The sequence below is a fragment of the Temnothorax americanus genome, unplaced genomic scaffold, assembly GCF_048541705.1.
Source record: "Temnothorax americanus isolate GAGA-0224 unplaced genomic scaffold, ASM4854170v1 Scaffold108, whole genome shotgun sequence".
Taxonomy (NCBI): domain Eukaryota; kingdom Metazoa; phylum Arthropoda; class Insecta; order Hymenoptera; family Formicidae; genus Temnothorax; species Temnothorax americanus.
In genome coordinates, this window is record NW_027509240.1 from 27805 (window position 1) to 43802 (window position 15998).

The 15998-nt window shown below is 32.0% G+C and overlaps 1 protein-coding gene across 17 annotated transcripts in view; it reads right to left on the minus strand.

The window, feature by feature from the left end:
* The window catches only part of LOC143904712 (liprin-alpha-1-like), an 83160-nt gene continuing 67162 nt past the window's right edge, over positions 1 to 15998 (minus strand). For 13 of the 17 annotated variants that reach the window (XM_077419685.1, XM_077419630.1, XM_077419621.1 and 10 more), the window contains 5 exons: positions 13050 to 13280; positions 12660 to 12923; positions 12318 to 12474; positions 11968 to 12084; positions 1 to 11893 (listed from right to left, as the gene is read on the minus strand). In XM_077419685.1, coding sequence (XP_077275811.1) covers positions 11807 to 11893; positions 11968 to 12084; positions 12318 to 12474; positions 12660 to 12923; positions 13050 to 13280 — 856 coding nt within the window. In that variant the 3' untranslated portion in view covers positions 1 to 11806. The remainder of the gene's footprint in view (positions 11894 to 11967; positions 12085 to 12317; positions 12475 to 12659; positions 12924 to 13049; positions 13281 to 15998) is intronic. The other 4 variants (XM_077419694.1, XM_077419617.1, XR_013259027.1 and 1 more) reach the window with 3 other exon arrangements.

Here is a 15998-nt window from a genome sequence, read left to right on the forward strand (position 1 = left end):
CTGTGTACGTCAATGTATCAAGAGACACGTAGTGTCTCGCGCCAAGTACACCCGGAGCGATTCTATTTACTCGATTTCTTCAGCATCGCAGAAAAATAACCGAAACTCGTGTGTACGAAATACTATGCTCGTGACGCTTGTGTGATTATTCAGCCATATTTTCTAATGTGACGTCACAGAAACGACATAGCCGCCATCTGGACGAATATACTAACATGAACTAACACGGTTTACTTTTTCATATAGAATTTAAGTTTCCCCCCCATGCACGCGGCTCTGGTCGCCTACCGCGACACCCCTCTACTCCCGCTATCGTTCGTGCCCAATCCGCCTATGTGACTCTCCACTTTTCTACCCTTCTTTCCTTTCTACCCGCTACTCCACCACTCACCCCTCCTCCTCCTTGCTCCCTTACCTCTACACCTTCTCGCTCCGTCCCTCTCTCCCTCCTTTGCCTCCTTCAACTCTCACTTTTCTATCCTTTTCTCACGCACACTCTCACACCTGTCACCTCTGCTGTTCCGGAAACGGAAGTCCTTGTTGATAATATTGTTAATAACTTTTTATTCCCCATTAATTTTGCGAAGCAAAATAAATCCCACTTATAGCATCTCAAATCAAAGCGATTAATGGTGGTTGCAACTTGGAAAATTAATTGGAAGGTTCGATGTCTAATATGACTAGCCTATTGATAGTATATATGAAATACATTTATGCATCAATATAATATTATAAAAAAATAGAAAAATATAGAAAAAATATTATGAGAAAAAATATATCAATTCTTGTTAGGCGCAATTAACTCGTAACTCACTAACAATTAACTCACTATAGTGATTGATTAACAGAATGCAATTCACTGAAAACTAAATAATAATAATAATAATGATAATAATAATTATTATTATTAATTTTCTTATACAATATTTATACTTCATAGCTCAATTAACATAATTCTTGTCCCCTCCCGCTTGAAGGAGCGTTATATTACATTTACTGCGGCTCTCGTCGTCTTCCCTTTGTTATATTATTTAAAGTATATACTTGGCATATATATATATATATATATATATATATATATATAAATTACAAGGACAAATTTATAATGATAATGGTAATAATGGTAGTTTGTTATGTATATAGTAATAATAAGATAACGGTAGTTCTAGCGATAATAGTTGCATATAGTTGTAGAAATTAGTAATATATATGTTACTGACAATCGTTAATCAGATAACTATAGGAATTATTGTGTAAATCACCGTTTCGCACGTATACTTGCATAAAGCCCGATGTTAAATTCCTCCTCCTCTCTTTGTGATCGTGTGATATCTTTTTTACGGAGCTGCATATTTTGTCATTTGTGCTTTCTTTGTTTTTTCTTTTTGCTAATATGTACTTCTTTTTTAGCAGTAATGTTAACCATTACTATTCTTGATTCTTGAGCGCAATGCGCTGATTTTTGTAATACTGCTTTGTTTTCTTAACAGACAATAGATATGGCAATAAATCTGATTCGCGCGTCGTATCATTTCTTCGTACACAAATTCTTTGGGCCGATTTCACAGTCTCCTATTAACTTGATCCTCCGATTAAACTCACTCTTCGTTTCTTTCTAAGGGGGACAGTTAAGCCCCTTGCACAATAGGCGATAGCGATAGCGATAGCGACAGCGACAAAGTTGCCGACAAAGGTATAGCTTTGTCGGCAACCTCGTCGCTGTCGCTATCGCTATCGCTATCGCCTATTGTGCAAGGGGCTTTAAAAAGAGATGCAGAGTGAGTTTAATCGGAGGATCAAAAGTTAATCGGAGACTGTGAAATCGGCCCTTTGTTGTTAACGTCACAATTAAAAAGTGCCCTGTTTCTCACAAACTACATTATCTTACATTTTTACTACAGAAAATATGAAGTAGTATATGAAATTATCTCCAAACAAAATGTCACAAATTATTGCACATTGCGCAATGCACTTGTACATTCTCTTGGGATATTATTGTAAATCTTATATATATATATATATATATATATATATATATATATATATGTAATTCTCAATCACAAATATCGTGTAGTCAAGATGATTAACACATAATGCTTTAGTCGATTAGAAAAGATTAATCGTATCTCACCGTCTATATACTTATTATTAATTTTGTATTACTTAGTATTACTTATTTATTGAAAAATAAAATTCATTTTATTCGTAAAATTATTCATTCAAAAATAATAATAAATAAATAATAAAATTGCTATTATAAAATTTGGAATAGTTACTAACGTATTAAATGTCTTTTATATCTATTTATAAAATTTGTATAAAATCCTTATTGTTGATTAAGTATCCTTGATTTGTAGTATCGTGGCTTTGTGTATCAGTACGCCCATAAGAGAAAATTAATCTATCAACTATGCACAATAAGCTGTTCCGTTTATTTAATATTTAATAAGATTAGTCTTTGTGTGTATATTATATAATATAACGTGACTAATTATATACTACTTCATATTTAAGGAATGTTGCTTCTTGTATTTGCAACGTCATTGTCTTTTTATTTGCTGTCACAATTATCTGCGGGACGCAGATAACATTATTATATAACGAATAAACGTTTTTTATCATTGACGGTTTAGGCATTTGCTGCAGAGAAACATCAAGTATAAAATGTAAACTCATATGACATAATAACAATATGGCTGTTCCTCGATATAGAAAGAAGCATCAGTAATATACAACATTCTTTTTTTCATAATCAAAAATTACATTATTTTATAATCAATGTCCCTTGTATTAAATGTGAACTTGTCCTCGTTTTACCTCTGTATTAAAATGAGCCCAACGATATATATACAATATTTATTCTTTAATTGTAATTTCGATTATATAAGTCTATCTCTCCAGACTAACAAATTTATATTTTCTTCAGTGACTTGGGGACAAGCCGCTCCGTTCCAATTTTTCCAATTAGTGCGCGACTTGTATTACACTTAATGCCCAATGATATATTCAACGGAAAATTATATTACACATTCAATTTACATTAGAAAAGTATTAATCGCACTGTAGATTATGCAAAAAAGTTGATAAATCTATTCAAAATAATATACATACGAATTATATATATTATCATACATATTATAACAAAAACATATATTATATATATATATACACACACACATGTATAGTTGTCTTTTAAATGTTTATATCAATCACGCGTTGTTTTGTCGAAAAAAAAAAGAATTTTATACAATTTCCGTTAACGAGTAAGTTGGCTTGACAAAAGCCAATTTTTTTCGATTATTAATGAACTTATTTGAATGGAGGATCGCAACATTTATAATAACGGCTCGATAAATTATATGATTTAAGATTAGTAATACAGCACGGTTCACCGTAATGAATCTAGACTGTCTGGAAATTACAGGATTGTTAATAAATAATTATATATATATATATATATATAATTAGAGAAAGATATATATATATGTACACACACTACACTCACACATACGCGTACTCATACTTATGTACATATTAACTAGCAGTATATAATACCACTCAACATATATATATCGTACAAAAGTTTGGAATGAAATCTTGATTTCCCGCTAACTCAGGAAATGAATTAAAGAAGGATATTCAATGAAAATTAGTAACTTTTCTGTAAAAAGAAAACAGATTGATCGTATGTGTAACATTATTTACGTTTCGGGTTTTCGTAAATGTGCTTTCACTGAGCAAGCGTGCGAATGTTTGATTGGAAATTATAAGAGGCTCGATGAACCGCATGGCATATGATATGTATAGCGATAATCGGGTCTTCTACATGATTTATATATACGGATATTCCTTTAAAAGCGCGAGACGAATCAACCTTGTCTGTCGTCAAGTCCCAACGTAATTCAACATTTTTCGGTATTGCTGAAGACAATACGTGAACTCATACGAAATGCTGCAGTGAAAATCAGCACGGATAAACAGTTGCGATGCACAAAATCGAATCAAGTCAACTCTTCTGTTCGAAATGAATTTATCCGAGTCAATGTGCGATATAAGAATTAATGAGAACGCGATAAAGCAGAGAATTAGAGTAACAATTAGCGTTCTTGGAAAAAGACATAGCGTATATCAAAGTGGAGATCATCCATAAATAATCTTAATACTCGCTTATTTCAATTCTATTCAATATCGACAAGCTAGAAACCGGACTTTACAAGTTTCTTCTCTCTCCCCCTTTCTTTCTCTCTCCCTTTCTTTCATACTTATGTGTACATTTATATTTAGATACATAGAAGGTGTCGAAGCTGCTACATATAGTAATCCATGACGTGCATATATGCAATTACCCCAGACAGCCAAATGCTGTGAGTTTGTTGCCATGTTGCCAACAAGCAGCTTGTCGTTAATGCAACTAATTTTGACAAACTCGGGACAAGGTGAGACAGCATTATGCTTGTCGGGTTGAACTCATATGAATTATATTTCTATTAACAGAAAATTGATTGCAACGTGACAGCATCAATTTGTGAGGAATTTGTGACAATTTAATATTGTTAACACTTCGTTAGCAACGAGATACAATTAAAAAACTTTATAGCTTGATGACATATACACAATAACGGATGGAAATCATTATATATATGTGTTGTTGCCGTCATGTTTGCATCATGATGCTCAAGATTAAACGATGAATCATTCATTGCTGTCATGTTGCTGACATGTTGCAAACAACATAACGTACCAATATTGCGGACCATTTGCTCTTGAAATTGCGTCAACTGATTGCATGTATAAGCAGTCATGTAGCTGTATTTGTAACGTGTTTTATTTCGATGTCAGCAAATTTACAGCAAATATATAAAAACACATGCAATGCATTTAGTTTGCTTAATATGCTCTATCACGCTTGGCTATCTGGGACAAGTATGGTTACTTCTTTTTGGAAGGTTTTTTTTGGAATGTCCATAGAGAAGACACACTATTAACTAGCACATGTTAAAAATAATGTTCATTCACTTTACAAGTTGCTGCAGACTCTTCCGAAAGGGAAAGATAGAAAAGTTCCGTGTTCTGTGAAACGCAGACGAGCACTTTCGTTACATCTAACATCCCATTTATGAGTGAAAATTAATGTATCGTGTACAATTGTTCTATTGGTTTCTATCGTTGCGTAGAAAATAGAATGTCTACAAAGCTAAGAATGTTCAAACTGACAAATTTCGTCAAAAATTATGACGTATTTTTAAATCGCGTAAATGAGTCACGGTGGGTCTCGCTCCGCGCGTATACTTGGCGCGAGACACTGCCGTGTCTCTTGATTCGTTATCGATATCACACTTTGCAAAAAATGAAGATGATTTATTGTGCAAAAGTAATACGTGTAACTAGGAGTTTAAAATTATTTTAAATATTATTTTCACGAGTACACAGAGTGAACAAATAAATATACACGCTTTATTCTTGCTCTCTGTTAAGATAACTATTATACTTGTGCGATTTATTGAATCATTCATATGTAACAAGTATTCAACAAAAAAATGTACAAGAACAAAGATAACATGTTGGAGAAGTTTGATTGTAATCAAAATTATGTATGTTATTAATACCTACTTTCAGCCTTTAAAAGGAATTGTGTCGATTATGGTTAAAAAATATTTGTGATTAATATTGGGTCTATTGCATCAAAGCTGCGACTTATATATGTCATTAAGGATGTATCAAATATTTTTTAATTATATTATTTGGACGTAAAGGTTTTTTAGTTTCGTTAAATACTAATTAGATATCAAAGTTAATAAATTAAAAATAGCGGAATCGGGGTACAGTGGATGTCAAAATTAAAGTGCTCGAATTTTTTAAATAATTCACGTATACAAGTTTTGTATACTCGTACAATTTATAAATTCAATTTGTCACTTTGACATCAGATTAGTAGGTATTCAGCGATCTGAAAAATTCTTAACCCTTAGCTGGCACACTGGGGCAGTTTCAGACCCCACCACTAAAATGGTTGCTGCGAGAAAGCTATTGATTTTTTTTTACTTAAAAAAATTCTAAGATAGTCTTCGAATGTTGTTTTAACAAATGTCATAGGTTATTTTAATAAAATGTAATATTAAGTATGGAAAAAATTGGAAAACATAAAAGAAAACGAAAAAATAACTGTTTTCACTCAAAAATTCATAACTCTTATATTTTAACTCTTCCATTTTTTTAGTACCATTTTCGTACTATAGGGGGGGGGGGGGTTAAATTAAAACTGAACTAGGCTGGGGCGTTTAATACCCCACAGTGCCAGCTAAGGGTTAAGAGCTTGAATAATATAATTAAAAAATATTTAGTGCATATAAAATAAATTATTTTGGATGCTTAATGGCTTATATAGGTTGCAATTAGTGTTTGCCGTAAATAACTTTGAAATAATCTCAGATAAAGATAAGATATAAAAATCCGTAAATTTATCTTAGATGAGATAATTTTATTTTTATAAAAATGATTTTATTTTTAATTAATCTAGATAAAAGATGAGATAATTACTGCAATTTATCTAAATAATTTTTTAAATAATTTTGTGTTTATGAAACTATTCATAAACTTTTATAAAAAGGATTACACAGATTATAAAAAATTATAAAAAAAAATTATACAGATTATAAAAGATTATAAGAAGAATTACACAGATTATTATATAAAACAGTACTCACAATTTTATTTTAAGTTTTTATTTCTCAAAAATGAAAGTTTTTCGAATTTTTGTCTGATAAGCAGTTTTTTACGGGACACTTATTTGCTGTGCTAAACTAGAAAGGCGCTCTATACTGGCACCGACGTTAGCAGGGATATGTTATATTTAAGAAAAATATTTTTAACATTTGGAAAATTTATAAGAGAATTGAAGTTGCTTTGATTTAAATTCCAAATAAAAAATTGCTTTGATGTTACCATTAATAATTGTTTATTATTTTTTTTTGTTTCAATATTGCGGAAGAAATCTTCCTCTCCGCTACTATTAAAAGTTGATTTATTTTCGAGTGTAATGACAATCTTGCAACCTTGCAGATTCCATTTCTTTATCTGGATGATCCTCTAGATAATTTTATCTATTAGATATCCGCAAACACTGGGGTTGCAATAGAGATCCTTATTAATATATCCTGCAATAGATTCTATATTAATCATATACTAAAAAATTTTTTTCTGCATTTTAGTAAATATTAGTTTGCATACAACTGTGACTTCATTTACTAAAATAAAGAAAATTTTCCTTTATTAGTATAATTTATATATATATATATATATATATATATATATATATATATGTATTCACTGAGAAAAAAATATACTAATAAAAAGAAAAATTTTCTATATTTTAGTAAATGGAGTCACAGTTGTATGCCAACTAATATTTACTAAAATGCAGACAATTTTTTTCTCAGTGAAATATCTTTTTAACCACAATCGACACAATAAATTCCTTTTAATGGCTAAAAGTCCTAATAACGTACTTAATTTTTATTGCAAAAAATTTGTCAACACGTCACATATTGTAGCTATATGGAAGCTTTCTAGCAAGCGACACAAGTCGACACAAGTATCGTTTTATCTTTGTTACTCATTACTAAAAAAGAAAGATAGCATGATGCTTGTGTCGACTTGTGTCGCTTACTGGAAAGCTCCCTATATTATGCCAAAATATTCTAAAATAGCCCTTTATTGCAAGTTTAAGCGCAAATTTCTCAAAATTGTTACGTAATAGAACAATTTGATAAACAGGGCCGTTTTCGACACTCAAAAAACTACGCCAAACAACCACCCTCGTTCTTGTGCTCAAAAAAGTTTTTTTTTTTATTAAACAGTATAATATAGGTACGCAATTTGCGACGCACAAATCATGGATATGCATGACTTTGACGGATGAATTTGATATGTCCGCAAAAGGAAAAGTATGACCATATTTCAATATTGAGGTAGTATAACGTTGCTTTGGATTATAATAAACATATTTCTGATTATTTAGGAGCGCATTTGAAATTGATGATATGATGAGAAAAGCGAACGAGAACATAATACATATACGGGGTGTATATATGAATACCTGTCACAAACTTCTGGGGTATGTAGGGGATTCAAAGTAGACCAATTTTTAATAAGGAACTCATATCCGGAAACGCACTGTTTGCGAGCTGCAGACTGGAACTGCTGGTATGTTCAGTAATAGTAATAATTTTCATAATAACTTTATTTGCTTACATTTTACATTACAAAAATGCTTAGCAATGTCAAAACAGATGGCTACAATAAATGCTCATAACGATCACCAACTTCGATGCAAGCATTGCACCTGCAAAGTATGTTCTCGTACATTCTTTCAAAAATGTCTCATCAGCCAAGTATTTGGGGACATATGGATTGTAGCCATCTGTTTTGACATTGCTAAACATTTTTTTAATGTAATGTAAGCAAACAAAGTTATTATGAGAATTATTCCTATTACTAAACATACCGACAATTCCAGTCAGCAGCTCGCTATCGGTGCGTTTCCGGACATGAGTTCCTTATTAAAAGTTGGTCTACTTTAAACTTTCTACATATCCTAGAAGTTTGTAACAAGTATTTATATACACCCTGTATAATTCTTTTGATGCAAGCTTTTGATTAACATCTTAAACAAAATGTTGGTGATACGCCTGCGGTTTGCCAGCAGATTCAAGCAGAATATTATGGTAGATATCAACTGTATTAAGCTTTTGCCAATACTATCTGCTGACGTAATCTGACAACAGATTGTCAGCAGAAACCAAACAGTATCCTTTCGTAAACACTTAAATTATAGTTATGAAATGGCAGATTCTGCTTAGTTTCTGCAATCATTCTATCATTGTATTTTGTTATCAGAATCTGTTAGTATTTCTGCTAGCATTCTATCGATAAAATTTGTAGCAGACATTTTCAAAATCTGTTCTTGACAGATTTGGCTATCCGAGTAGTTACGAAATGGCAGATTTTGTTCGATTTCTGCAATCAATCTGCCATCATATTTTGTTAGTTATAGATTCTGTTACATTTTTGCTGGCATTTTGCCGACAAAATCTGTAGCATACACCGTCTGCGAAATCTGCTTTTGACAGATTTAACTATCTAGGATACTACGTCGCATCAGAAGCGCCGACATTTCACCTTTTTTTCGTATGTCTAATCGACGAATCAATGTATGTATACTCAATATAAAGTCTTTGGTAGAAACTATTTGGTACATTTACGCCCGTTCGGAAGGTCGTGCAGAACCATGAAACCTACAATAAATAAACAGCTTGCAAGAAGAGTTACAGTTCATGAGAAACAAACATCAACAACAATGATTGCTCAATATCAACAACATTAACAACATCTGTATTTATAACTTATCGTCATTATTGTGATCGTCTTTTTTCTTTTTTATCTCGATCAATTTGTTATTACAATCACCACCAATGTCTCAGTCTTTCGCCACATCTTCAATTTCACTTGATGTCTGTATAATTGGTAATAATAATTACCATCGCGCGATCATTGTCTTCAGCAACATAATTTGTTTTTATATAGTCTTAATCGTCGCTATGGTTAACTCCTCCGCACGATCGTACAGTTCTCCTATTGTTGTTGCGATTACCGTACGCATTGCATTGCTCCGCTACCGACCATGCTTATTAACTATATATCATATACACAACGTAAAATAGCAATACAATAATATCCACGCCAATGGATATTCGTCATTGTCCACGAAATATTAGATCCAATTATTACGAACGATACGCACAAAATTGGTCAGTAGCTTCATTTAAAAAATATAATCGAAGTCATCTAATCTTACAACACATTTATCAACACACGTTTGTATAACCGCATTTGTAAATATCTTGTATATAAAATGTTCGGAATCCTTTTAGTAAACAAAAAGTGAGCGTCAATTACTTTACCTCTTCGATCGTATAATTACGTAATAATATATTACGCGCTAGTATACGTGGTCTAGTATTATGTATGACGCTAGAAATATTCATAATTCATCAAAGTAATAAGAAATTCAGATATCTTGTAGCTCTGTCTGCGAAAAGATATTTCTATGCGCAGCTTTTTAGCTCTATCTCTATACTATCTGATGTTATAGATATAGAAACATAGCGGCTTTTGTATACAATATATACAGGGTGTCCTATAATACAAGTAGGAAGATAGCTTAAATAATATATGTAAAGAATAAAATAAAAATTGTACATAAAATATAAATAAAAAATATTAATTATGTATTTCTGTAATATTTTGATTTAGAATAATTGAATACTTTTGTACACGCAGCAGCAAGTAGAATCGATTGACGATTCTACTTTTGCACAAGTACAGTAATTGTAACGTATAATTGCAATTTTAAATGCAATTGTTTACCTTTTTACATTAATTTGTTCACAATCGATTTATATCTGTATACAAAATGTACGTCACTTATATATAGTGACGTACATTTTGTATATAAATAGTATTAAGACAAAATCATCGAAAAGTGAATATTTTACATGATATTTACTATCTTGTCAGAATATATTAGAATGAAATATGACTCACAGAGCGTAGACTCATATCTGCTTTCGGATGATCTTACTTTAATACTTTTATAAATATTTATTTTTAGGAAATCGACTTATATAAAATAAATGATTTGATTTTAGTTAAGAAATATCCCGAAATGATCCTAAAATATAAAAAATTGTGACCTTGAAAAAAGAAAACTTCTCAATCAGAATATGTATCCTTATATGAGATAAATATCTCTTTTTCTGTAAATATGTCTATCATAAAAATAAAAGAAATATTTATACATTTAAAATACGAGGATACCCTGTGTATAATTAAAAACAATTTAAATTATTGAAAGTTATATTTATAGAATATTAATCTTATCTTTTTAATTTTCAAAATAAAATCTTATATAATTTTTATTCAGATAAACGTTAAAATAAAGTCGATAGCAAATTCAGTCATTCACATCTACCCAAGTTTAACAAAGAGAAAATTTCACGCAAAAGAACTTCACACTTTCAACTTATTTTTTCACATAGATTTACTTTTTCCGACGTATTACTAGTTACAGGACACCTCATATATGAAAAATTTCCTCAAAAGCAAAGATATTGTAGACTCCTGTTTTTCCACTTCTTTGTGCGGTACAAAGTGTTAACTTATCCTGCCTTATTTATTAAACTTTATAAGTACACGTTGTAGTACCAAGTCGTACAACAAATACATTCTACTACGCGACATCATAATACTGAGACTTATGGACTTTATAAACAAATGAAGCTAACTCAGAGAGAATTATTGTCGTAGTCGTATCTCGTGCTTTTAAGGATAGTACTATTATCGCTGTGTCGTTCTAGCAATATAATCCAACAACTGCCTGCTACATTTCGATATCTATATAAAAAACCGATCAAAATAACTAACTTTTCTCCTCTTTGTTAAAAGGTATATAATGTGGTATATATGGCGCATCGATTTATGCATGTGCGGCATAAAAATCGATCAGATGGATCCTTAAGTATCGAATGTATCATGTAAGTTTATCTTAACAGCTTATGTCAAAACACACCTCAGTATTACCAAATGTCACATTTGTCATAAACAATATGAAGAGATACTCCTAGCGTGATACTTAAAGCTCTTACAACTCTTACAACACACTTGCGCATAGATAATAAGTAGCAATAGCTGGGGTTTTGGACTAGACATGATGCGGTTGAATATGAGGCAGCCGACTTGACGAGATGGATCAGGATTTCATGCTATTCTCGTCCAGACGCCTTTCCGTCGCCATCGTCAACAGATTGGAAAATTCCATCTCTAGCAATTGTCTTGCCTACAAAAATAATACAGAATATATTCACTTATGTTTTCACAAGTTTTTATTGTAATGTAATTGTAAGCATTTACCTGTGTATTCTGTGTGGGAATTTGTAAAGTTAATGCAAAACTATTTGCATCAAAACTTTCGTCTAAAGCTATGAGTGCACCGTGCACCCCTGATTCTAAGAGGTTATTCCCGTATTCCTACGAGTATTGGATGTTAATTTCTTTCGTAAGTAATCGATCGTAGCGGAGCATTAGTGCTGATCTACAACCTTGCTTTAAAGGATATTTAAGCTCTAAACCGTAAGAAATTGAACAATCACAATACAATTTGAGGAGAATATTCGACTGTGATTGATCAATTTCTTACGGCTTAGAGCTTAAATACCCTTTAAAGCAAGGTTGTAGACCAGCTCTAGAGAACGTTTATCTACCTTCAAACCAATCGACTGTACCCATCTTATGACACGATCATTACTCCACACGAGTACATCTATATTGGCACCTTCTGCCACTCGTCTTCTCTCTTCTAATTGCTGTCTATCATAATTTAGTCTCTTTAAGCAAGAAATGCCATACTGCAAACTTGTTCTGCGACAAAATATATCGACAATAATTTAATAATGTAATAATATTGCTATAACTATTGCTATAATACATTGAAATGCGCAATTATAAATAATAACATTAGATAAACAATGTATTTTAACATATCAGTAATATAAACTAAATTTTTAGATGACTTTGTGAATGCCTCAACACTGTCTTTTTCCTACCTGTGAAAACTATCAACCATTCTCAGCTGACCACGAAGATCCTTCTTCGTAAGATGATCAAGCATTCTAGCATCAACAAGGCACTCCATAAAAGTAGATCGGTATTGAGGCAGCCCGAGGCTCGGTAACCAGACATTACCTATCCACTCGTGATTCATATCACCAAATGCTAATGTTGTGCGAGAAGTTTTCGGTGCTGACGGGCTCGTAAGCGACACCATTTCCTGAATGGCTAGTCTCAGCTTTAGTCGGTGCAAAGGATTACTGTCACAAAAGTACAGAAAACAATTGTAGACACAATTGTAACATTATAATGTACTATAACGTTATATTATCACAGTTATAATGTAATTTTTATTTTGTTTCTTTTATATAATTTTTACAGAGTACCTTATACCAATCTCTCGCTGAATCTCGGTATCGCTAAGAGCGCTCATGATGGCACCGCTTTTAACGTTTGCTCGACAAGCGGCGACATACCACGTTGGCATGCCCACCCAAAGCTCCAACCAGGCGACTACCGTTGGTCCGTTCCATAAAGCAAAGGGCGTTCCGGCTTTCATCGCTTCCGCTAAAAGCTCGTGCCGCGAGGAGTCCAACATGCTACCAAACATGCTTAGACTAAAATATTAAATATATATAGAAGATCGCAGTAATTATAAATTACTTATCTTCGCAATCTCAATATAATGCGATGTAGATATTAGAATATATTTATCGCAGTATTATCGTAAGATTTGAATAATAATTGTCTGTTAAAAATCCTCAAATATAAAAACAGCTTGAGGTCTAATAACATATTGCAATTCTAAAAAGTTCCAGTAAATGCTTCCTACTATAAAATTATTGCTTGAAAATTTTGTTTATCATACTTTTTATCTATAAAGCTAAAAAACTGTAACAAACGGGTTGGGCATTTTTTGCTTAGGGAATTTGCGTGATTTTTTTTAAAAATTGCATTAAATAATTTGTATGTTCTTTTAATTGTCTTTTTTTCGTAATTTTTTAACGCAAAATAACCGAGAAAATAAATAATAAAATATTGCATTATTTGAAATGCCGAAAACGGTCCGGAAACGACCGAGTCTTCCCGAACGCCGTGTGACGTCACACCACAGTAAAGTAATACTTTTAACCATTGAAACAATCATTTATTTTAAAAAATGAGTAAAGCAAAGACACACACACATAAAGCGTGTTTTGTACCTTTATGTAAAAGTACTGTTATTAAAACACCAGGTAATTTTTTATGTACCTGAAGATAAAAACGTGAGAATACAAATAGAATCTTCCCGTTTGATGCTGACATAACCTATAACTCGCTGAGATAGAAAGAGAAGGGAGTATACTCGTGTGCACTCGGGTGACGTTTCCAAACGCAGCCTAGGAGAGTTGAGACTATTGCAATGTGACGTCATGCACTTGTTAGCCAATCAAAATCGTTTTCTCACAGCATAGAAAATTTCAAATATTATTAAAATTTAATTTCATTTTTGAATACCTATTTATTAATTAAAATTTAAAATTTTGTTGTAAATAAATTTATAATAATGCATATTTAAATTACAAACAAAAAAAATGTAATATTTTTTTCATGCAAATTCCCTATTATTTATTAGAAAAGTTGCTCAAAATGTTTCCCACTGTCTTGTAGACATTTTAGGTACCTTATTGTTATTATGGAATTGGCGATATTTTGGAATTATTAGTCAATTTTTCTTTCATAACAGTTGAATACAGTCCCTGGTCATATTATTAGACGCACCTTAATTTTTTTTACAATTCATTGATTTTCCATGCACCAGCTTTATGATACCGCTCATCTATCATTGTTATAAACCATCAAATTATGTTAAGAAACTATTGTTCTGTAGAAGTCACTTGTTTATGAAGTATTTCACTTAACCGTAATAATGATAGTAAACAAGTATGATCTTGCGCCAGTTGCATTGTTCATAATAATGATGCAGGAGACAGTACAAACATACCTACATTAATAGTATGCCAAAACGAATTAAAACTTTAATAACTGCCAAAGGCGACTTGACTAAATATTAAAAATATACATATTTTTTGACTGCCTAAATAATTGATAAAAATAAATAAATACATGATTATTAACTATCATATCTGTGTGTTTTATTCACCATTGTTCAAAGATATTAAGTGTTTTTTTAGGCATATATCATATAAATATAAAATTGATAGCTTTTTTCTCCTCCTAATCTAAATTCTATTGAAAAATTAAGTGCGTCTAAAAAATAATATGGCCAGGGACTGTAAATATTATTTTTTAATTTTCCTCATACATAAACATTTGATTACATTATATGACAACTAATGTAACAATCAAGAAATGGTATTGGTAATAACGTTAAAAAAAGTTAATATATAAAGTTTCTTAAAAAATCATTTTAAAAAATGCATGTTTATTAAAACACTTTTACTCAGAATTATATTTTCTATCGAATCCTATAAGCTCATGTTATTTTATTTTGGAACATTTATTGTATGACACAAATGCAAAAACAATTAAAATAAAGAAATATTACTTGATATAACTCGAGCGCAAAGTATCAATATTTGAAAGTACCATAAAAATTTTTGTTGTATGCTTATGTGTATAATTAAAGATAAAGTAAAAAATAAAATTTTAAATATATGTAGATGTACATTTTACATGTATGTATGTAGATGTATACGTAAGTATATAAGTGTGTAGAGAGAGCGCACGCGTGCGTTAAATTATCTATATATATATAAGTACCTGACGTCTGTATGTATGTATGTATGTCTGACCGCGAATAATCATTTGTTAGTGGACCGAATTTTTACCAAAAGTATATGAAGTAGGCGTAGAATTTCCCAGGGAGTGCCATAAAGTGTATAATTTTTCGTTACCGATCTTTTTGGAAACCGGTTCAGAAATTTTTCTAATTTCTCAGGAAATAATTGGCCGAATCTTAAAGAATTTGTGACGTGACATAGTCACTTCCCCTGCCCAGACGATAGCTCGACCGGGGGGAACGTCCGGGATGTCGTCTCCGCCGGATCGAGGCGGGGCGACAGCGTTAGAATTCGGTACATTATATTATTTCCGAGGATTTCAGGTATCGAGTAGATGACCAGGAGGAAATTGTAACGACTTGAGTCGCGCCGTGGGAGTTTACGGGAGGCGTTCTACGTAGGAGTTCGCCGGCGGGCGGGTCACGATTGGGCCCATATGCCGACGTTGCTTGGAGCGTCTCGCAGGGCGAGCGCCTTAGCCCCGATGTTCGCTGGGATGAAGCCTGCCGAATCGCGAAGGAGGGAGATCGCCATGGGGCATTGCCTACCGGT